At 49.4% G+C, this 23,327-nt stretch overlaps 1 protein-coding gene across 2 annotated transcripts; it reads left to right on the top strand.

The window, feature by feature from the left end:
- The first annotated feature begins 1,801 nt into the window (after positions 1 to 1,801).
- On the top strand, positions 1,802 to 23,028 carry GNG12 (G protein subunit gamma 12). 2 transcript variants are annotated; one of them, XM_064147480.1, is made up of 4 exons: positions 1,802 to 1,859; positions 2,715 to 2,803; positions 15,794 to 15,910; positions 17,523 to 23,028. In XM_064147480.1, exons 3-4 carry the CDS (start codon positions 15,815 to 15,817, stop codon positions 17,646 to 17,648), a joined length of 222 nt encoding a protein of 73 aa, XP_064003550.1. In that variant the 5' UTR covers positions 1,802 to 1,859; positions 2,715 to 2,803; positions 15,794 to 15,814; the 3' UTR covers positions 17,649 to 23,028. The 2 variants fall into 2 exon arrangements, with proteins under 2 accessions (XP_064003550.1, XP_064003551.1); XM_064147481.1 differs by having other exon boundaries at positions 2,700 to 2,803.
- The last annotated feature ends 299 nt before the right edge of the window (positions 23,029 to 23,327 follow it).

Below are 23,327 nucleotides of genomic sequence, written 5' to 3'. Positions count from 1 at the left end.
GTACATGACTGGGCAGTGGCAGCTTCAGGAAAGCTCAACACAGCAATTACTCCTCAATGGTAGCTTCTTGGTTGGCATCTGTAGAGTTTCTCATGAGGGTTTGCACACTTTGGTGCGTGCCTTGCATGGATTATGCCCAACATGCAGCAGCAGAGCAATCAGAATCAGAAGACAAACTGGTTTAGGTTGGAAACGACCTTCAAAGGTCCATCCAGTCCTACTCCACCCTGCAGTCAGCAAGGACATCTAGATCAGATTGCTCAAAGCACCCATGAAGCCTGACCCCAAGTGGGTCCAGGGATGGAGCATCTTTCACATCTCTGGGCACCCAGAACCAGAGGCTCACCACCCTCATGCTGAACAATTTTTTTCCTTCCATCCAGTTGAATTCTCCCTCTTTTTTGTTTCAAACTGTCACTCCTTGTCCTGCCACAACAGGCCCTGCTAAAATATCTCCTTCAGCTTTCTGGTTGAACTTCTCTTTTACCCATCCCATTGAAGCAGCCAGCCTGGTTTGTGCTTGTGTTGCAGGTAAATGTTTGAAACAGGTAAACCCTTCTGATCTCTCAGGTCAGCTTCTGTTGCTGGTTTGTGTTCTTGGAGGTGCTGAGTTGAGCATAGCAGGTGACCATCAGTCACAATCACAGAAGGCATCAGGTGGAAAGGGGCCCTCAAAGTTCATCTTGTCCAACCCCCTGCACTCAGCAGGGACATCTCCAACTAGGTCAGGTTGGTTGGGCCCCCAACAAATTTGGCCAGGTCATGACCAGCACTCAGAAGGCTGCTGCCCTGTAGTTTAAAGTTAGCACTGTATATCATGAGAGCTGAAGATGGAGGTTGGTGACTTGCAACCTGGCCTAGCGGAGGGTGTCCCTGCCAGTGCCAGGGATTTGAAATGAGTTGATCTTCAAGGTCCCTTCCAGCCCAAATCATTCGATCACTTGTTGAGTTGACAGTGCTGGGTTAATGTTTGGACTTGATAATCTCAGTTCTTATCAATTTCTAAAGAGCAAGGGCAAGAGGATGGGGCCAGACTTTCTTCACTGGTGCCCAGTGACAGGCCAAGAGGTATCAGACACACACTGAAACCCAGGAGGGTTCCACCTAAAGAGGAGAAGAAACTTCTTTGTTGTGAGGGTGCTGGAGTGCTGGAGTAGGCTGCCCAGACAGGTTGTGGAGTCTCTTTCTCTGCAGAGCTTCCAACTCCAGCTGGCCATTGTGATCCTAGGCAAGCTGTTGTAGGTGCCCCTACTTTAGCAGAGGGGCTGGACTGGATGATCTCCAGACCTTTCCAGCTCCCACCATGCTGACCTGAGCTCAGGAGCATGAGTGGTTTGCACAGAGCTCATGGCACTTCAACACTGGCAGTAACCACTTTCAATGTTTGTCTGTCATGGTTGGTTCTGTAGGCATCTTCCAATGCTTTTGCAGCAGCTGCTTCTAACCCCAGCTGGGCACTGTGCTGCTGGGCCAGCTGCCTTGGGTGCCCTGCTTTAAAGGGGGATTGGACTGGATGATCTCCCTTCCAACCCCACAATGCTGGGATTATATCATTCTGCCATTCTGTGGCCTCAGCCTTGGGAACTGGTGCAAAAAAGCTGTGAGAAGTTGGCTTGAGAGGTGTGCAAGGGAAGTGGCCACCCATGGCCAGAAGAGAGGTTTGAGGCAGATGTTACAGTGAGGCCAACCTGAAAATGGTGTTATTTTGTAAGGAGAATGAAACCACAAATGTTAATCCCTCTTAGCTTTGGCTCTCTTGCTCTCTGGCATGCCAACAATTTTGATTTTCCTCTCATTTCAGGATCACTGAACTGATAAAGTCAAAGCCAGCCAGACCAGGAGCAAGGCTGCCTATGTAGGTGAGTTTCCAGTCCGTGCTTGCTCCTTCCTTTCATGCAAAGCAGGAAGCAGCAGGACAAGTCCCATACCTCAGTGAGTTTGTTTTATTCTGCTCTCATACTGAGGATTAAAGGGCAAAATCTGTTTTGATGGGTTGGCTCTTGCCTGGAAATGAGGCTTTTCCTTTTTTATCCCACCAGTCAGCAAGGAGAAGCATGGAAGACCTAATTTCTTCATGGTTCTTCTTGTCTTCTTCATATGGTGGGTTAGGGGTGTGTTGAGTAACCACCTCTGAGTGCAGATTCTTCTTGTGTGCTTCAAACCTGGATGAATTCCTCTAACCAAGAAGCTTGTGGAACAGAGATTCATAGAATGGGGTTGGGTTGGAAGGAACCTTCAAGATCACTGCATTCCAACCCCCCTGCCATGGACAGGGACACCTCCCACCAGCCCAGGTTGCTCAAGGCCTCATTCAACCTGGCCTTGAACACCTCCAGGGAGGTTGTGGATGACAGGATCACATTCTGTGGTTCTGTCATCCACATCCTCCCTGGGCAATCTGTGCCAGTGTCTCACCATCCTCACTGTAAAGAATTTCTTCCTCATTTCCACTCTCAATCTCCCCCTTTCCAGCTTCAATCCATTTCCTCTTGTCCAGTCAGAAGTCCTGTGCTTACTGTCTGCCTGGACTCCTGTGATCACTACAAGTCCCAGTGAAAAGGCCTTCCCCAGCTCTCTTGTAGCCTCTTTCGGGTACCAGAAGGCTGCTTTAGTGTCTCCCCACGGCCTTCTCTTCTGCAGCCTTGTTAGTGGCTTTAAGCTGAGTGCCTCAGAGCTCTTCTCAAAGCATCTCCCACCAGTGTCCTCTCTTTCAGGGTGAAGAATTTCCTGGAGGTCATATAACCTGGATCTGGTGACTCCCAGCCTGGTGCTGCAACCGTGAAGCACTCCTGCTTTACATGCTGTAAGAGTCTCTTTGTAGCTGTGTGTGTCTCTTCTGGTGGGAGCTGGGGGAGAAAGAGGTCCCTTCACTGGAGCAAGCTCCCCTCAGAGCCAGTGGGGAGGCTCTGGGCAGGCAGGGTGGTTGCTTCTCCTGGGAGGTCTGTATTGAAGATACTATTTTCAGCACTGCAAAGTGCAGGAGTGTCTCTGAGTCATAGAATCATAGAATTGTTTGGGTTGGAAGAGACCTCTAAGATCACCAAGTCCAGCCCTCAACCCAGCACCACCATGGTCATTAAACCATGTCCCCAGGTGCCACATCCACACCTTTCTTGAACACCTCCAGGGATGGTGACTTCCACAACCTTCCTGGGCAGCCTGTTCCAATGGCTGACCAAAAGGCCTCCCACTAAGCTCCAGTGTAGCACATAGCTTTGGCTCTCCTTCCGTGGGGTGTGGTGTTAGTATCAAACAAAAAAGGGCCAGAAAGCCTCTCTAGTCCTGATTCCATAGAATCTTGGATAGGTTTGAATGGGAAAGGACCTTTAAAGGTCATCCAGTCCAACCTCCCCTGCAGTCAGCAGAGACAGCTGCAACTAGAGCAGGTTGCTCAGAGCCCCAAACAACCTGACCTGCAATAGTTCCACGGATGGGGCAGCTACCACCTCTCTGGGCAACCAAAGCCAGGCTGTCACCCTCAGTGTCAAACATTCCTCCCTTCTCCCCCTCTTCTAGTTCAAACTATCACCCCTTGTCTCCTGTCACAACAGGCCACAATTAGAAGTCTGTTTTTAGCTTTCATGTTGGCACCTTAATTCCTGAAAGGCCACCAGAAGGTCTCCCTGGAGCCTTCTCCAGGCTGAACAACCCCAACTCTCTCAGCCTGGCCTCCCAGTAGAGTACTTCCAGCCCTCCCATCACTGCTGTGGCCCCCTCTGGTCCTGCTCCAGAAGGAGGCGAGGACAAGGCTCTGATGTTTTCCTGCCAACCAGGTTTTCTTTTCCACTGCACTTAGTATCAGGGCAGAAGGAAAAGACTCCAGCCGTGATGTTTGTCTGCTGGGCACCTCACCCTGCTTTCCACTGGGTGTCAGCATGGCCTCGTACTGGGATCAGGCTGGCAGGAGCCCTGCCAGGTGCTGTCAGCTTTCCCTGTGGGCTTTTTGCTGGAACTAAACCTGGGCTGGCTGCATAACCAGGGCAATTTACTCTGCCCTGGAGAGGCCTCATCTGGAGTATTGTGTCCACTTCTGGCCCCCCCCCCAGCTCAAGAAGGACAGGGAGCTGCTTGAGAGAGCCCAGGACAGAGCCACAAAAATGATTAAGGAAGTTGAATGTCTTCCTTATGAGCAGAGACAGAGGTAGCTGGGGCTTGGAGAAGAGGGGACTGAGGGGTGACCTCATGAACGTTTATAAAGTTGTGCAGGATGAGTGCCAGGAGGCTGGGGCCAGGCTCTGCTGGGTGATGCCCAGTGCCAGGGCAAGGGGCCACTGGGTGGGAGTTGAGGCATAGGGGGTCCTATGTGAACATGGGGAAGAATTTTTTCCTTGTGAGGGTGACAGAGCCCTGGAACAGGCTGCCCAGGTTGGTTGTGAAGTCTCCCCCTCTGGAGATATTCAGGGACTCTCTGGATGCGTTCCTGTGTGATCTGCTCTAGGAGATCCTGCTCTGACAGGGGTCTTAGCTTTCCAGGTCTGTTCCATCACCTGACATTCTATGATTCTGTAGATTTGTGCAGCTTTGTGATGCTGGGATGGTCCTGTGCAGGCACCAGAGTTGCTGGGTGGGCTGGGAAGGAGCTGGCTGAGCTGGAGAGGAGCTGAGTAAGCTGGGAAGGCACCGGTTTGCTGGAGGAACTGTTTGTTCTCTGAGCAGAGCAACCGGTTGGAGCAGGAGGAGAGCTGGACATGCTCTCCTTCTACCTGTGCTCTCTAATTAGGGCTCCAGCTGGGACAGCAGGGCACTGTTTCTGGAAGATCAGCGTGGGTAACTTTTGTATTGTTTGCTTTGATGGTGGGGATGGGATGAAGTTTGCTCCAGGAGGGTTGCTGCACACAGGACTAAGTGAGATAGATGAGAGCTGCTCACTCTCTGCTTCCTCCACATCAATCCTGCCACGCTTTGTTCACACTTGGTACTACTCCTGGCTTCCCAATTCTAAAATCCCAGAATCTTAACATAGTGGGGGTTGGAAGGGACCTCTGGTGGTCATCCACTCCAACACCCCTGCTAAAGCAGGTGCACCCGCAGCAGCTTGCCCAGCAGCACAATGCCCAGCTGGGCTTGGAAGCTCTGCAGAGAAGGAGACTCCACAGCCTCTCTGGGCAGCCTGCTCCAGGGCTCCAGCACACTCACAACAAACAAGTTTCTCCTCATGTTCAGATGGAGCCTCCAGGGGTCCATTTTTTTTTTTCTGCTGCCCCTTGTCCTGTCACTGAGTGCCACTGAGAAGAGTCTGGCCCCATCCTCTTTCCCCCCCCCCGCCCCCCCCCCCTTCAGCTACACTGTGATGAACCCACTGAATAGAGTTGCTTATTTCTGCATCCAGCTATAGCCTCCACTTCCAGTGTCAGACCTCTTGGCTTGGACACAGAGTCTTCAGGTTCTGCATGTCCTACCATCCCTGCTCCTGAGCAGCCATGTCTGCCCTGCAGGAAAGGCCACAGGCAGCATTCAAGTCCCAGGCAGCCTCTAGCCCTCTGGCTCCACAGAGCTGCTGCGGAAGCAGCACCCCGAGAGCCACAGAGCTGCCAGCGAGGCACCCCACAGCAAGCCCTTCACCCCTTGTCCTGTCACAACAGGGCTTGCTCAGAGCTCTGTCCCCAGCTTGCTTCTTGGCCCCTTTAAGCACCAGAAGGCCACCAGAAGATCTCCCTGGAGCCTTTTCAACCCCAACTCTCTCAGCCTCCCAGCATTGCTGTGGTCCCTGGCCCCGCTCCAACAGATCCATGTCTGCTGTGCTGAGGATTCCAGAGCTGGCCCCAGCACTGCAGGTGGGGTCTCAGCAGAGAATCTCCTCCCTCTATGCTGCTGGGGATCAACCCTGGACATTGCTGGCTCTGGGCTGGGAGTTCATCTCCAGCTCTTCATTCCTGCTCCCTTTGAAGAGTATCAGTAGCTATGAGGAGGCAGCTGGATTTGGGGTTTGATGGTGAGTTAGTGCCAAACTGTTCGCAAAGTCCTAGCTGAAGGCAGCAGGGTGGTGGTGCCAGGGAGGAGGAACTTGGTCAGTATGGTCACCACAAAATGGTTTTGTGGACAGTGCTGTGAGATGGCAGGGGGCCATGTGTGTCATTTGCTGAACAGAGGCTTGGTGGTGCTGATGATGTGCAAACCAGATCCTGCTTAAAGCTCTGTCAGCAAAGACTGGGGAAGTTGGAGCTGAGACAGCTTCACTTGTGAACCTGCAGCATTTCTGGTGGAATCACTGAAGCCATAAACTCGAGCTCCAGCAGCACCACTTGGTGGTTGATTCTGGAGACAGAAACACTGCCCAAACCACTGAGCATCTCTTGGGGATGCCTCTACTTCCTCCAGCAGCAGCTCCATGCTTGGCATTAACTTTGGTACTCCACTCAGCCCAGGGCAGCACAAGCAGAGCACGGGCAGGGTGTGGCTTTTGGATTGGAGGGGACCTTAAAGCTCATCTAGTCCAATGCCTCTGCAGTCAATAGAGGCACCTTCACAGTATCACAGTATTATCAGGGTTGGAAGAGACCTCACAGATCATCAAGTCCAACCCTTTACCACAGAGCTCAAGGCTAGACCATGGCACCAAGTGCCACGTCCAATCCTGCCTTGAACAGCCCCAGGGCTGGCGACTCCACCACCTCCCCGGGCAGCCCCTTCCAGTGTCCAATGACTCTCTCAGTGAAGAACTTTCTCCTCACCTCCAGCCTAAATCTCCCCTGGTACAGCCTGAGGCTGTGTCCTCTTGTTCTGGTTCTGGCCACCTGAGAGAAGAGAGCAACCTCCTCCTGGCCACAACCTCCCCTCAGGTAGTTGTAGACAGCAATAAGGTCACCTATGAGCCTCCTCTTCTCCAGGCTAACCAATCCCAGCTCCCTCAGCCTCTCCTCATAGGGCTGTGCTCAAGGCCTCTCACCAGCCTCGTCGCCCTTCTCTGGACACGCTCAAGCATCTCAATGTCCCTCCTAAACTGGGGGGCCCAGAACTGAACACAGTACTCAAGGTGTGGTCTAACCAGTGCAGAGTACAGGGGCAGAATGACCTCCCTGCTCCTGCTGGCCACACCATTCCTGATGCAAGCCAGTATGCCACTGGCTCTCTTGGCCACCTGGGCACACTGCTGGCTCATGTTCAGGCGGGTATCAATCAGCACCCCCAGATCCCTCTCTGTCTGGCTGCTCTCCAGCCACTCCGACCCCAGCCTGTATCTCTGCATGGGGTTGTTGTGGCCAAAGTGCTGCACCCTGCCGCAGTGGGTTACTCAGATACCCATCCAACCTCATCTGGCATGGTTCAAGAGATGGGGCAACCTGCCCCAAGCCTGAAGGTGGCCCTCCTGTGGAGTAATCAGGATTTCAGAATGGACCTCCTTGCTCTCTAGTAGTCCTTCTCAGAGAGGAGAGGTGATAGACCCCCTCTGAGACCTGGTCAGTGGTTCCCATATCAGGGAGATTTGGAGCAGTGAGCTAGATGTCCTTCTTGGGTTTGGAACCACTTGTGTCCTCCTTTGCCCAGGCTCCCTGCTGAATTTGAAGGTTGCCAGGCCACCACCTCCCTACAACTCACCATGTCCTCCTCCTAGGCCCCTGTCACCCAGAGCATGGTTTCTGTGGCTTGAAAAAGGAGATGCCTCAAAAAGGTGCATTTGCAGATTGGTTGTAACCTTAGATCTGTGTCACCTTGGAAATGCAGAGGCTGCCAGCGTGTGCACGCTCTGTGCACTGAGAGATCCCACAGTGCCAGCAGCCTGGGGGTGGAAGGAACCTCTGGAGACCATCCACTCCAGCACCCCTGCTGAAGCAGAGGCTCCTACAGCAGCGTGCCCAGCATCACAATGCCCAACTGGGGTTGGAAGCTCTCCAGAGGAGACTCCACAGCCTCTCTGGCCAGCCTGCTTCAGCAGCCTCACCACAAACAAGTTTCCCCTCTTCAGATGAGGAACCCAGGAGGTTCCAGCTTGTGCCCACTGCCTCTTGTCCTGTCACTGGGCACCGCTGAGAAGAGTCTGGCTCCATCCTCTTTCCCCCCTTTATCTCTTGCAGAGCACTGAGCAGATCCCCCCTGGGGCTGCTCTTCTGCAGGCTCAACAGCCCCAGGGCTCCCAGTCTTTACTCCTCACAGAGCTGCTCCAGGCCCCTCAGCAGCTTTGGTGCCTCCTCTGGGCTCTCTGCAGTAGTTCCCTGCCTCTTTTGAACTGGGGAGCCCACAGCTGGACACCCAGACGTGGTCTCTCCAGGGCAGAGTAAAGGGAGAGCCTCCCATGACTCGCTGGCCACACTGCTGCTGGACTCCCTCCAGGAGCTATTCGTGTTGGTTGGGTGCTGGTGTGGGTTAATTGGTGCTGCCCTTCTGTGCTCTGTTCAGTCTGCTCATTCTCTCTACAATTCACAATTATTCAACTCTAAATCCACAGCTTTTGAATTTTTCACCTTAAAACCTGTTGTAGCTCACCCAGCAGGAGCAATGCCCAGGTCCCCAACTGGCCCTTTTCTGGGCTGGGAGCTGGGATCTGAGCTGACTTTACATAACAGCAACACTTTGGAGCTGCTGGGCCATCCTGGAGGCTGCTTTAATTACATTGCCCTCAGCAGGTGCTTCTTAAGTCCTGGATCTAAAAGAGACCCAACAACAAAAAAGGATGGATTGATGTTTAATTATCCCAGTTGGAGCTCCAGTTGAATGCCCAGCCTGCTGCTCTGAGCCCCTGTCGCTGGGTGACCTCCTTACCTACAGAAATAGGGCAAGGCCTTGAAAAGATGGGATTGTTTTTTTCCCCTCAGGAATTGGGACAGTTCCACTTTTTTGCCTTTTTTCCCCCTGTTGTTATCTGGAAGAAATTAAAAACAAAGCAGGTGGTAGAAGTGCACTGCAGGTTTGCTGTCTGTGTTTGAGCATCCTTGCATCCTAGGTCTTGGGAAGAGGTTCTTCAACACAAGGGTGGTGAGACACTGGCACAGGTTGCCCAGGGAGGTTGTGGATGACAGGATCACAGAATGTGATCTTTGGTCACTTCCTGTGATTCTGTCATCCACAACCTCCCAGGAAGTGTTCAAGACCAGGCTGGATGAGGCCTTGAGCAACCTGTGCTGGTGGGAGGTGTCTACCTGTTGCAGGAGGAATGGAACTGGATGATCTTGAAGGTCCTTTCAAACCCAAACCATGCTATGGACCTGTGAAGGGCTGTAGGCTTGGTCTTGCAGCTAGAGATTGGGAGGGCAGGGTTGTGGAGAAGGCAACAAACATGTGAGACCCTCAGTAGCCAGCGTGAAGCATGGGCATGAAGGTTTGCTTCTGTTAAGACCAACCAGCATGGCTGGAAAAGACATCTCCCATCTGAGTTCTAATGAGGCTGTGGATCAAGAGAAGCAGGGGCAGCAGGTCACAGGAGGGGCTTCTGCTCTTGCTCTGCTGTAACTCCACCTGCAGTGCTGGGGCCAGCTCTGGAGTCCTCAGCACAGCAGGGACGGGGACCTGTTGGAACAGGGCCAGAGAAGACCACAGCAGTGATGAGAGGGCTGGAAGCCCTCTGCTGTGAGGCCAGGCTGGGACAGCTGGGGTTGTTCTGTCTGGAGAAGTGACTTCAGGGAAACCACCTGGTGGCCTTTCAGGGCTTCAAGGGGTCAAGCTGGGGACAGATTTTTGAGCAGGGTCTGTCGTGACAGGACAAGAGGTGATGGTTTGAACTCCAAGAGGGAGGTTCAGGGTGGAGAGAAGGGGGAAATGTTTGACAGTGAGGGTGGTAGAGCCTGGCTTCGGTTGCCCAGAGAGGTGACAGATGCCTCATCTCTGGAACCATCGAGGGGCTCTGAGCAACCTGCTCTAGTTGCAGATGCCCCTGCTGACTGCAGGGGGGTTGGACTGGAGTGGCCTGGAAAGGTCCCTACTTACCAGATTCACAGGTTGTATTGGGTTGGAAGGCACTCTCGAAGGTCACCTTGGCCAACAGGAACATCTGCAACTAGAGCAGGCTGCCCAGGGCCACCCTGAATGTCTCCAGGGATATGGCCTCAACCACATCTCTGAACAACCTGTTCCAGTGTCTCACCACTCTCACTGTTTGGAACTTCCTCCTGATGTCCAACCTAAATCTCCCCTGCTCCACTTTCAAACCATTGTCTCTCATCCTGTCACCACAGGCCCTTCTAAACAGAGCCTCCTCAGCCTTCCTGTAGGTCCCCTTCAGATAGTGAAATGCAGCTCTAAGGTCTCCCTGAAGCTTTCTGTTCTCCAGGATGAACAGCCCAAATTTATCAGCTTGTTCTCATAGCAGAGGTGCTCCAGCCCTTTGATTGCCCTTGTGGGCTCTTCTGGACCCGCTCCAGCAGATCCATGTCCTTCGTGTTTGCTGATGACACCAAACTGGGAGGCTTGGCTGCTGCAGTTGAAGGCTGTGTGGCCATCCAGAGAGACCTGGACAGGCTGAGAGCTGGGCACAGAGGGACCAAATGAGGGTCAACAAGGACAAGTGCAGAGTCCTGCACCTGGGGAGGAATAATAAACTGCACCAGTACAGGCTGGGAGGTGATCTGCTGGAGAGCAGCCCTGTGGAGAGGGACCTGGGAGTGCTGCTGGATAACATCCATGGCACAGCAATGTGCCTTTGTGGCCAAGAGGGCCAGTGGGATCCTGGGGTGCATTAAGAAGAGTGTGTCCAGCAGATCAAGGGAAGTTCTCCTCCTCTACTGTGCCCTGGTGAGACCTCCTCTTGAGTACTGCCTTCAGTTTTGGGCTCCCCAGTTTAACAGGGACAAGGATCTGCGGGAGAAAGTCCAAGGGTTGGCTACAAGGATGATTAGGGCTGAGGGGCCTGGGGCTGTTTAGTCTGGAGAAGAGAAGACTGAGAGGGGATTTGATCAATGTTTGTCAATATCTAAGGGCTGGGGGTCAGGAGGAAGGGATCAGGCTCTGCTCACTTGCTCCATGGGACAGGAAAAGGAGCAATGAATGAAAGCTGCAGCACAGGAGGTTCCACCTCAATACAAGGAGGAACTTCTTGACTGTAAGAATCCCAGAGCACTGGCACAGGCAGCCCAGAGAGGTTGTGGAGTCCCTTCTGGAGCCTTTCAAGGCCTGTCTGGATGTGTTCCTGTGTGACCTGAGCTAGATTGTAAGCTGCTGCTCTGGCAGGGGAGTTGGACTCGATGATCTCTTTGGGTCCCTTCCAACCCCTGACATGCTGTGAGCCTGTGATTCTTGTGTTGGAGGTCTCATAACTGGGCACAGCACTGCAGATGGGGTCTCACCAGAGCGTAGCAGAGGGGCAGAATCCCTTCTCTTGACCTTTTGGCCATGCTGCTTTTGATGCACCTCAGGCTGCCATTGGCCTTCTGGGCTGCAGGTGCCCATTGCTGGCTCCTTGTCCAGCTTCTCAGCCACCAGCACTCCCCAGTCCTGCTCTCAGTCTCACCGTGTCCCAGCCTGGACTGATTTCAAGAATTGCCCCAGCCTAGCTGCAGGACCTTGCACTTTGCCTTACTGACCCTCATGAGATTCCCTGCAGCCCACCCAGGTCCCTCTTGGATGACTCCCAGCCCCTCCTGCAGTCTTCTCAACCGCATCGCTAAGCTATCATCTGCACACCTGCTGAGGGTGCACTCAGAGTATCCCCTGGGACAAGTCCTGCAGCTCAAGGTGACCCCAGCAGCTCCCTTAGTAGGTTAAGTTGCCAGGAGCTCAGGTGGAAACCAGTAGTATTGGGTGATGACCTAGTTGCTTGTAAATCTCTTGTGGAAAAGAGGTTTAGTAACCTTAGAAGGACGACTCAAGTGATGCTGCTTGCGTTCGCTTGCAGCTGAGGAAACACAAGGATTTCATTTTCTGATGGTTATGGTTTGGGCTTTGTTTGGGGTTGGTTTGAAACAATTTAGAAACAATTTATTACCAGAGCTCTTGAGCTGGGAAAAATCAGCACTGAAACTGTCCTAACCAGGTCACTCACAGAGGATGGGAAGAGATACCAGAGAAACTCAAAACCTCTCCAGTGGGGAGAGATTTTCTCACCTCTCTGGTGGGGAAATAAAGGAGGATTTTGGGATGGGAAGGTTGAGCAAAGTCAGCCTGGGCTTGCCCCAGCGAGAGGAGAGGAGAACAGTTCATCCTTCAATGAAGGTGGTCAAACCCTGCGACAGGTTGCCCAAGGAGGTGGTAGAGGCCCCAGTCCATGAGATATTTAAGGTCAGGCTTGATGGGCACTGAACAACCATTCTGGGTGAGGCCTTCAGCAGAGTGGTCTAGTGGAGGGTGCTCCTGTCCCTGGCAGGGGGACAGGAACTAGATGATCCTCAAGGTCTCTTCCAACCCAAACCATTCTATGAATCTTTAAAAAATAGGAATGATCAGGAAGTGTGGAGCTGTCTTAGCTCTTGGAGATGCATGCTAAGATGGAAGTGCTTTGGGTTGGTCTTTTTTTCACCCTGGAATGGCTCAAAGAGGGACTTCTGGGCAGGGTCTGTTGTGGCAGGAAAAGGGCTGATGGTTTGAACTGAAAAAGGGAGATTCAGACTGAGAGAAGGGAGAAATATGTGACACTGAGGGTGGTGAGAGCCTGACCCAGGCTGCCCAGAGGGGTGGTAGCTGCCTCATCCCTGGAACCATTGCAGCTCAGGTTGTTTGAGGCCCTGAGCAGCCTGCTCTAGTTGCAGATGCCTCTGCTGACTGCAGGAGTGGGGTTGGACTGGATGGACCTTGAAAGGTCCCTTCCCACCCAAACCAGCCTGTTTAGCTTGGTCTGTAGGTGGCGTCTCTGGAGCACAGTGAGGAATTTTGGGGCACTCTGGGGCCTGTGGGGAACTGGGGCAGTTCATGACTCTCACAGCCCAAGGCTCAGCTTGCTGACCCGACTGTGGAGGTGAAGCAGCCACGATGTACAAGCTGTGCTCCTGCACAGCCAGGATGAGTCAGCCACCAGTGTGTGCTGCCAGCCTGACCTTTCTGGCCTCTGTGTCACGGACATCTGCCCTGCTCACATTTGCTCAGCTCTGCTGCAGCTCTTCTGGTAGCTGCAGACAGAAACCCTGAGTGGAAGTGTTTGGAGTGTGAAAGAGACAACACTTCAGGGGCTTTGTATCCCTGAAATTCTTGCAGCCTCACTTCCCTTGCTTGGAGTGTACAGGGTGAAGGTTAGACTCGATGATAGTGAAAGTCCTTTCCAACCCAAACAATTCTGAGTGGTTTGGGTTGCAAAGGCCCTTGAATAGCATTTAATCCACCCCTATGACATGAGCAAGGACATCTTCTACCAGAGCAGGTTGCTCAAAGCTCCATCTGACCTGACCACAAGCACTTCCAGGGCTGGAGCATCCACAGCCTCCCTGGGCAGTTTCTGCAGAGCACCGGTTCATGTGGGCCACATGGAGACTGAACCAGCTGTGCTCTCCAAACTGGGGCATGTTCAGAGGTTCTTAAATTAACAAAAGATGTCCTGAAATTGGCCATTTGGAGCATCTGCAGCATTTAAAGTAGCTCTGGGTTTTGTTTCTTGTCTTCTGCTCCTGGATGCAAAGAGTTCCTGGGGAAGTAGCCATAATGACCCTTCAGATCCATGCAGATGGAGAGATCCGCGAGGATGGTTTTAAACAGGAAGATGCTTGTGATACCTCATCATCATGTCTCTCCTACCTGGGCATGAGCAGAAGGTTTTACTTGCCCCTTGGTGATTGCTCTGTGAGGAAGGTCCCTCCTCATCCCAGTCCTGGCTGGTCACAGGCATCCCTGTGCTCCGCGAGGGTGCTTGATGCGGCCTCTGTCAGACTTCCCCGTCAGTGGTGAGGGTGTAGCTGGGGAAACCAGCAGGTCACTTTGTGATTCACCACCGGCATGTTAGAAGAGCAGCAGAAGCCAGCTGTAAGTGGTAGAGCATGAAATACCAGTTAGCACAGCCCTGGTGGTGCTTCTGCCCCACCTGCTCTGCCCAGCAAGGCCACAGCTGAGCTGCGGCATCCAGTTCTGGGCTCTTTGGTTCACAAGAGGCAGGGAACTACTGGAGAGAGGCCAGGGGAGGCTACAGAGGTGATCAGGGGCCTGGAGCAGCTCTGTGAGGAGGAAAGGCTGAGGGCCCTGGGGCTGCTGAGCCTGCAGAAGAGCAGCCTAAGGGGATCTGAGCAATGCTCAGCAAGAGATAAAGCACCTGTGGAGAGCAAGACACCAGGGCCAGACTCTTCTCAGTGGCACTCAGTGACAGGACAAGAGGCAATGGGCACAAACTGGAACCCAGGAGGTTCCACCTGAACAGGAGGAGAAACTTCTTTGTTGTGAGGGTGCTGGAGCCCTGGAGCAGGCTGCCCAGAGAGGTTGTGCAGTCTCCTTGTCTGGAGAGCTTCCAGCCCCCGCTGGGCATTGTGCTGCTGGGCAAGCTGCTGTGGGTGCCCTGCTTTAGCAGGGGGATTGGACTGGATGATTTCCTGACGTCCCTTCCAACCCCACCCTGTTGCTGGCTGCACAGGGTTCCTGGCCAGAAGAACACACCCGTGGGTGCTTGCACTGCTGTCAGAGGAGAGCTGGAGGCTGTGGGGCGGTGTTCAGTGGACATCCCATGTCTGCTGTGGGTGCTTTTCACTGCTGAGGGCTGCGTTGGCCTGGAGCATGCCCTGAGCAAACATCAAACCTATTGGAGGTTTCTGCAGAGGGAGAGGGAAACTTGGGAACTCTGAAGCCTGCTGAGCAGCCTTGGCCTGACCAAACTGAGGACCTGGTGGAAAACAATCCTGCTCCCAGTTAACTGGGTGCTCCTTGGAAAAGCAGCTCTGCTCCCCAGGCTGAGGTGTGAGAAACCTGAGGCCTGCAGAGAAACGCTGCTCACAGCACTCAGAAAGGTCACAGGTAGCTCCACCAGGTCCAGCCCCTTCTAAGCCAGAAATGATGTCAGCACAGCACCCTGGGGCCAACTTTTCTCATGGATCTGTGGAAAGCAAAGAGCAGGATTTGTGCATGGTCCTGCTGGAGATGGTGTGGTGGAACTGGCATGGAAAGGACAGCTTCACATCCTGAGGTTGTCCTAAAGCAGCTTGTCTCTGAACTTCTGAGAACACTGGTACTTTGGCAGCCAGCTCCTTGCTGCTGTGGTGCCCACAGGATATTCTTTTGAACATGATGGTTGCAGGATCCTCAGCCCTTCCCTACTCCTTGCTCCACCGTGGGTCAGTTCCTTCTAGCAGCATTGGCTGGACACCAGCATGGGCTAGGAAGTGGCTGGGGAGATAGAATCATAGAATGGTTTGGGTTGGAAGGGACCTCCAAGGTCATTTAGTCCAAATCCCCCTGCCATGAGCAGGGACACCTTTCACTAGCCCAGGTTGCTCAAGGCCACATCCAGCCTGCCCTTGAACACCTCCAGGGTGGGGGCATCCACAGTTTCTCTGGGCAAGGTGCAGTGGGAAGGGTGCTGCTGGGAGGTGGAGTGAGGTGGCCTTTGGTGTGGCTCAGGTGATCATGGTGCTCCAGTAAAGCCATGGAAGGCTCAAACATATCATGTGAGATCTGAACAGCTGAAGAAGCTGAGGTTATCTGGGACCACCATGAGGCTAAGGCCTCCAATTCCAGAGTGGTGTAAATGCTGGTGGAGCACTGACACAGCATGCCATCATTTCATGGATATGGTGAAGGAACCTCACAAAGTCATAGAACCATGCAATGGTAGGGGCTGGAAGGGACCTCTGGAGATCATCCACTCCAACCCCCAGCTAAAGCAGGGGCACCCACAGCAGCCTGCCCAGCATCACAATGGGCAGCTGGATTTTGGAGCATGCTGTGGTTGCCCCTAGGTGCAGAAGAAGTTGAACATGCTGTGTCACCTCCTGGAAAACTAACCTGCCTGCTTTCCAAACAGAACTTCCCCATCTCACTGAAAATGTCTGGCAAAACAGCTGGCACCACCAACAACATTACCCACGCCCGCAGGACTGTCCAGCAGCTAAGGATAGAAGCCTCCATAGAAAGGATAAAGGTGAGAGATGTCTTTTTTCACCCCACGTTTCACTGTTGTCTTTTTTCCCCTTCCAGGTGCAGGGTGATAAGGTAGCAGGGGGGTGAGGGGGTGTGTGCATCACCAGGAGTCAGCTATGTGCCCGTGGGGCCCGGAAGGTCAGTCATCTCCTGGGGCCTGTGGAAAAGAGTGTGGCCACCAGGTCATGGGAGGTTCTCCTCCCCATATACTCTGCCCTGGTGAGGCCACAGCTGGAGTCTTGGGTCCAGTTCTGGGTTCTCCAGTTCAAGACAGACAGAAAACTGTTGGAGATCTTCCAGTGAAGGCCACAAAGCTGCTGTGGGTCCTGGAGCATCTCTGTGAGGAGCAGAAGGCTGAGAGCCCTGGAGCTGCTGAGCCTGCAGAAGAGCAGCCCCAGAGGGGATCTGAGCAATGCTCAGCAAGAGCTAAAGGACCTGTAGGGGGCAAGAGGATGGGCCCAGACTCTTCTCAGTGTTGCCCAGGGACAGCACAAGGGGCAGTGGTCACAAACTGGAACCCAGGAGGTTCCATTTGAACAGGAGGAGACACTTGTTTGTTGTGAGGGTGCTGGAGCCCTGGAGCAGGCTGCCCAGAGAGGTTGTGCAGTGTCCTTATCTGGAGAGCTGCTTCCAGCCCCAGCTGGGCATTGTGCTGCTGGGCAAGCTGCTGTGGGTGCCCTGCTTTAGTAGGGGGGTTGGACTGGATGACCTCCAGAGAGGTCTCTTCCAACCCCACCCCTCTATGATTCTGTGAAATACCATTTTATGGTTCCCTCAGCTGCTCATCACAAGACCTAAGCCCCAGACCCTTCACCAGCTTTGTTGCCTGTCTCTGGACCCTCTCCAGCACTGTCTTTTCTGTAGTGAAGGGTCCCAAAGCTGAGTCCATTGTTGAAGATGTGTCCTCACCAGTGCTGAGCACAAGGGCACAGTCACTGCCCCAGTCCTGCTGGGTCTCTGTGATGAGAAGTTCCTCCTGATGAACAATCTCTATTGTTTTCAATCTTCTCCTGTTTATTTTTAGCTTCTGTAGAAGCCAGGTGGTGCTCTTGCCTGGTGTCTCAAACTAACCCCTCACTGTATGTGAAGCCAGAGCAAGCAGCATGTCCAGAGGAGATGGAGCTTTCTGAGCACTTCTGTCCTGGGCAGGGCCTCTGTACCTGTCAGCAGCTCTTAGTGTGGTTGGTCATGGGAGATGGCTGAGAGAATTGGGGTTCATTAGCTTAGAGATAGGCTCTGGGAAGACCTTCTGGTGGCCTTTCAGTGATTCAAGGGTTTGATCAGAAAGCTGGGAACAGGCTTTTGAGCAGGGGCTGTTGCGACAGGACAAAAGAGACAGATTCAGAGTGGAGAGAAGAAAGAAGTGTTTGATACTGAGGGTGGTGAGAGCCTGGCCCAGGCTGCCCAGAGAGGTGGTAACTGCCCCATCCCTGGAACCATTGCAGGTCAGGTTGGTTGAGGCTTTGAGCAACCTGCTCTAGTTGCAGCTGTCCCTGCTGAGTGCAGGGGGGTTGGACTGGATGGACATTTAGAAGCCCCTTGCAGCTCAACCCAACGTGGGATTCTGTGAAATACCCTTTTGTGGTGATTGCTTTCCCCTCTGTCTTCTGCAGGTATCAAAAGCATCAGCAGACCTAATGCTCTACTGTGAAGAACATGCCAAGAAAGACCCCTTGCTAATGGGCATCCCTGCTTCTGAGAACCCTTTCAAGGACAAGAAGACCTGCATTTTGTTGTAGGAGAGCAGCAGCAGCTCCTCACAGCCTCACCCTGGGCACAGCAAAAATCCTTTGTAAGGTACCAGCTGGGCACTGGGTTTGAGCGGCCGCTCTTCTCCCGAGTGTATTCACCATTTCTTGAGCCACCTGAAAGCTTTTCCTTCTCTTCTCTGTCTTCATTAGGTTTCAGAGTTAATTAACTTCTGTCTTGTCCAAGGGAATGGGGTCTGTGTCAGTGCCCTGCGGTGGAACCAGCAGGACAAGCTGGGAGCTTGGTTTCTGCTGGTTCTGTCTTGACTTTTTGCTACACAAACAAGACCAAAGGTGCCTGAGCTTCTCAGAGGGGCGGGAACTTGATTCAAAATCGTTGGGTTTATGTTGTTTTGTACGTCATGGATGTAGGGCAGGGGGAGTGCCTGTGTCAGCAGCCTGTGTCTACCCACAGACACCTTTCAAAGTGCATTATCAGCCAAAAAATACCTTGAAAAGTGATGGTTGTCAGCTGTTGATGGACTTCAGGGAGCTATGCCTGCAGCCTTCTTCATACCAGCTTCTCTTGACAGAGGTTTGGGTTTTTCTTTTTACCTAAAGCATCAACAATCAGTGATATGCAAATTTATTTAGTAGGAGGAGGTGAAAAAGCAGTTTTCAGGTTTGGTTTTGCTCCTCGGAATTAGCTCCTCTGATTAAAAAGAGCTGTGTTAGGGTATTAAAGAAAAACATGTTAAAAGAATCAAAAAACCCCTAAAAATCTGTAAAGCCATGGCAAAAAAAATGTGAAAGGTTTCTGTTAGGTTAAGGAATTCTCTTAAGAGTCTAACAAAAATCTGTTTCATGATAGAAATCTTTGTCCAAAGAATAAAAAAAAGTTAGGATAAAAATCTCAGTCAAAAGAGTCAAAAAATCTCTGTTGGGATAAAAAAAATCTGTCAGAAGAGTGGGAAAAAAAAGTGTTAGTATGTAAAACCATGGCAAAAAAATCAACATCTCTGTGTTAGGATAAAGAAATCTCTTCAAAGAGTCCAAAAAAGTTTGTCTCAGGATAAAAAACGTTACTAAAAGAATCAAAATTTCTGTATTAGGATAAAAAATCTCTGTCAGAAGAGTGGAAAAAAAAATCTCTGTTGGGATCAAAAGATCTGTGTCAGAAGAGTGGAAAAAATCTGTGTTGGGATCAAAAAAAATCTCTGTCAGAAGAGTGGAAAAAAATCTGTGTTGGGATTAAAATCTGTCAGAAGAGTGGAAAAAATCTGTGTTGGGATTAAAAAATCTCTGTCAGAAGAGTGGGAAAAAAATCTGTGTTGGGATTAAAAAGTCTCTGTCAGAAGAGTGGAAAAAATCTGTGTTGGGATAAAAAAGTCTCTCTTAGATGAGGGGAAAAAAATTCTGTGTTAGGCTGTAAAACCATGGCAAAAAAAATCAACATATCTGTGTTAGGATAAAGAAATCTCTTTAAAGAGTCCCAAAAAAATCTGTCTCAGGATAAAAAATTGTATCAAAAGAATCAAAAATTTGTATTAGGATAAAAAAAATCTGTCAGAAAAGTGGGGAAAAAATCTGTGTTAGGATCAAAAAATCTCTGTCAGAAGAGTGGGGGAAAAAAAATCTGTGTTAGGATCAAAAAATCTCTGTCAGAAGAGTGGGGGAAAAAAAATCTGTGTTAGGATCAAAAAATCTCTGTCAGAAGTGTGGGGAAAAAATCTGTGTTAGGATCAAAAAATCTCTGTCAGAAGAGTGGAAACAAAATCTGTGTTAGGATCAAAAAATCTCTGTCAGAAGAGTGGAAACAAAATCTGTGTTAGGATCAAAAAATCTCTGTCAGAAGAGTGGAAAAAGAAATCTGTGTTAGGCTGCAAAACCATGGCAAAAAAATATCAACATATCTGTGTTAGGATAAAGAAATCTCTTTAAAGAGTCCCCAAAAAATCTGTCTCAGGATAAAAAACTGTATCAAAAGAATAAAAAAATCTGTATTAGGATAAAAAAAATCTGTCAGAAAAGTGGGGAAAAAAATCTGTGTTAGGATAAAAATTCTCTGTCAGAACAGTGGAAAAAATCTGTGTTGAGATCAAAAAATCTCTGACAGAAGAGTGGAAAGAGAAATCTCTGTTAGGCTGTAAAACTATGGCCAAAAAAAAGTCACCATATCTGTGTTAGGATAAAGAAATCTCTTAAAAGAGTCTCAAAAGTTCTGTATTAGGATAAAAAAAAATCTGTCAGAAGAGTGGAAAAAAAATCTGTGTTAGGATAAAAACTCTGTCAGAAGAGTGAAAAAAATCTGTGTTGGGATCAAAAAATCTCTGTGAGAAGAGTGGAAAAAATCTGTCTTGGGATCAAAAAATCTCTGTGAGAAGAGTGGAAAAAATCTGTCTTGGGATCAGAAAATCTCTGTGAGAAGAGTGAAAAAAAATCTGTGTTGGGATCAAAAAATCTCTGTTAGAAGAGTGAAAAAAAATCTGTGTTGGGATCAAAAAATCTCTGTCAGAAGAGTGGAAAAATAATCTGTGTTAGGCTGTAAAACCGTGGCAAAAAAATCAACATATCTCTGTTAGGATAAAGAAATCTCTTTAAAGAGTCCCCAAAAATCTGTCTCAGGATAAAAAACTGTATCAAAAGAATCAAAAATTCTGTATTAGGATCAAAACTGTCAGAAGAATGAAGAAAATAATCTGTGTTGGGCTGTAAAACCATGGCAAAAGAGTTAAAAAGTGTGTTAGGGTTTATGAAAGAAAATCAACTAAAAAAAAAAATCTCTATTTGGATGAAAAAAAATAAACCACCACAAAGAAAAATCCTCTGTCAGAAGAGTTATAAAATCTGTTAGGATGTAAAATTGTGGCAGAAGTATTCCACTCCCTCCCCTTCCCCCCAAGATAAAAAAATCTGTGGTGGGGGTAAAAAAAAAATCCCATCAGAAATTCTGGAGTAGGATTAAAAAAAACAAAACAAAACAAAACAAACATGGGAAAAGAATTTAAAAAGTTTTGTGATAGGACTTAAAAAATAAATCAAGAGAATCAAAAAATCTCTGTTAGGGTTTAAGAAAAACCTCTCTGAAAGGAGTCCAAATGTCTGTGTTAGGATTGAAAACCAACCAAACCTTTGTCGAAAGAAACAACCAACCAAAAGAAAAAGCTGTTAGGATGTAAAATCCTGGCAGAAGGATCACAAAAAAATCTCTGTTAGGTTAAGAAGCTTTCTCAGATGAGTCAAAAGATCTGTGTTGGGGTAGGAAAACCGTGGCAAGAGAGTCCAAGAGTCTGTAGTAGGACAGAAAATCCTCAGATGAGTCAGAAAACCTGGGTTGGGTTAAAGAAACTTTGTCAGATGAGTCAAAAAACCTGAGTTAGGTTAAAGAACCTTTGTCAGATGAGTCAAAAAACCTGAGTTAGGTTAAAGAACCTTTGTCAGAGGAGTCAAAAAACTGAGTTAGGTTAAAGAACCTTTGTCAGATGAGTCAAAAAACCTGAGTTAGGTTAAAGAACCTTTGTCAGATGAGTCAAAAAACCTGAGTTAGGTTAAAGAAACTTTGTCAGGTGAGTTAAAAAAACTGAGTTAGGTTAAAAACCTTTGTCAGGTGAGTCAAAAAACCTGAGTTAGGTTAAAATCCTTTGTCAGGTGAGTCAAAAAACCTGAGTTAAGTTAAAATCCTCTGTCAGGTGAGTTAAAAAAACTGAGTTAGGTTAAAAATCTTTGTCAGATGAGTCAAAAAACCTGAGTTAGGTTAAAGAACTTTTGTCAGATGAGACAAAAAACCTGAGTTAGGTTAAAGAACTTTTGTCAGATGAGTCAAAAAACCTGAGTTAGGTTAAAGAACCTTTGTCAGATGAGTCAAAAAACCTGAGTTAGGTTAAAATCCTTTGTCAGGTGAGTCAAAAAACTAAGTTAGGTTAAAAACCTTTGTCAGATGAGTCAAAAAACCTGAGTTAAGTTAAAATCCTCTGTCAGGTGAGTTAAAAAAACTGAGTTAGGTTAAAAATCTTTGTCAGATGAGTCAAAAAAACTGAGTTAGGTTAAAATCCTTTGTTAGGTGAGTTAAAAAACCTGAGTTAGGTTAAAAATCTTTGTCAGATCAGTCAAAAAAACTGAGTTAGCTTAAAAACCTTTGTCAAGTGAGTCAAATAACCTGGCTTGGCATGTGGAAAACTATGGCAAGAGAGTAAAAACAGTGGTATTGGGGGAAAAAAACCTGACAGAAGGAACAGAAAATCTGTGTTAGGGTGTAAAAAGATGGCAAAAGAATTCAAGAGTCCATCTTAGGATGAAAAGGTCCTGTCAGAAGGAGCAGAAAATCTGTGTTAGGATATAAAGTGATGGCAAAAGGATCCAAAAGTGCATGTTGGGGTAAAAAAATCCTGTCAGAGGGATCAGAAAATCTGTGTTGGGATATAAAATGATGGCAAAAGGATCCAAAAGTCCATGCTGAGGTAAAAAAGTCCTGTCAGAGGGATCAGAAAATCTGTGTTGGGATATAAAATGATGGCCAAAGAATTCAAAAGTCCATTTTAGGATGAAAAAGTCCTGTCAGAGGGATCAGAAAATCTGTGTTAGGATATAAAACCATGGCAGGAGAACCCCAAAAAAGTCTCTATTAGGGTAATCAAAAACCCATCAGAAGAGTCAAAAAGGATAGGGATAAAACCTCTGTCAGAAGCAGGAAGGCTGAAGGCTGGTCCCAGGCAGCATTGTGCTGGGCTGCAGGCTGATCCCATCACTCCACATCCCCCTTCAGGTTTTGTGCAGCAGGTCCAGAATTTACTTCTTGGAAATGGATTTTTTAAACTGTTACTATTTTTTTGGAAAGGGTTTTAAAATGCCAAATGCTCTCCAGCCTGGTGGTGGTTCTGCAGCTCTCACTGGAGGCCTTTTCCATCCAGGAAGGGATTTTTCTCTCCATAGCTAATTAAAAAAGCCTTCTTTTTTTTTGTTTGTTTGTTTTCTTTGTATATATATATATATAAATATCTAAACTTTTAATATCATATTTATACCAACATTGCCTATTAGCAGAAAGCTTTGAAGGGGTTGCAGTTCAGCTGGCTGCAGATGTCATCACCAAGAGCCAGTAGCTGAGAGCTTGGAAGCTCTTTCATATCTGCCATAATCTCTCCAGAATTTATTAACCCCTTGCAATTTACTCTTTCTGTTTGTTTGTTGTGGTTTTTTCTTTCCATCACATATTTCTCAATTTCTATATTAAATCATTCACCAAACACACTCTTGAGAGACAGCTGGAGAAAATCACCTCTGTGTTCAGCAAGCTTCTTCAACTCCATGGCCAAGCCCTGATGGAGAATTGTGCCACTCCTCCTGTGCCTACCTGCAGATTATTTTTTATGGTTGAGAGTATTTTTCTAGCAACAAGTTGAAAAAAAAATCAATAATGTCAGATCCACACTGATCCCTCCTGGCTGTGTTTGTGTCCATCATTTCATAGCACAGCGTGTTCCAGAGCTTGTGGGTGTGGAAAGGAGACTCCAGACCTGCCCAGAGGCGGGCAGGCAAGGGCTGTGGGAAGGTCAATCAGCTCATCTTGTCCACCAGTCGAGCTGCTGGCTTCATCCCCTGTGTTTTCCATACCTTTGTTGAATCTAACTTCAAAAAGATCCCAGAATCCCAGCAGGGTGGGCTTGGAAGGGACCTCTGGAGGTCATCTAGTCCAGTCCTCCAGCTAAAGCAGGGGCACCCACAGCAGCTTAC

Source organism: Pogoniulus pusillus, chromosome 8 (genome assembly GCF_015220805.1).
Source record: "Pogoniulus pusillus isolate bPogPus1 chromosome 8, bPogPus1.pri, whole genome shotgun sequence".
NCBI lineage: Eukaryota > Metazoa > Chordata > Aves > Piciformes > Lybiidae > Pogoniulus > Pogoniulus pusillus.
The sequence above is the reverse complement of the archived record's forward strand: the minus strand, read 5'-3'. Positions and strand labels throughout refer to the sequence as shown.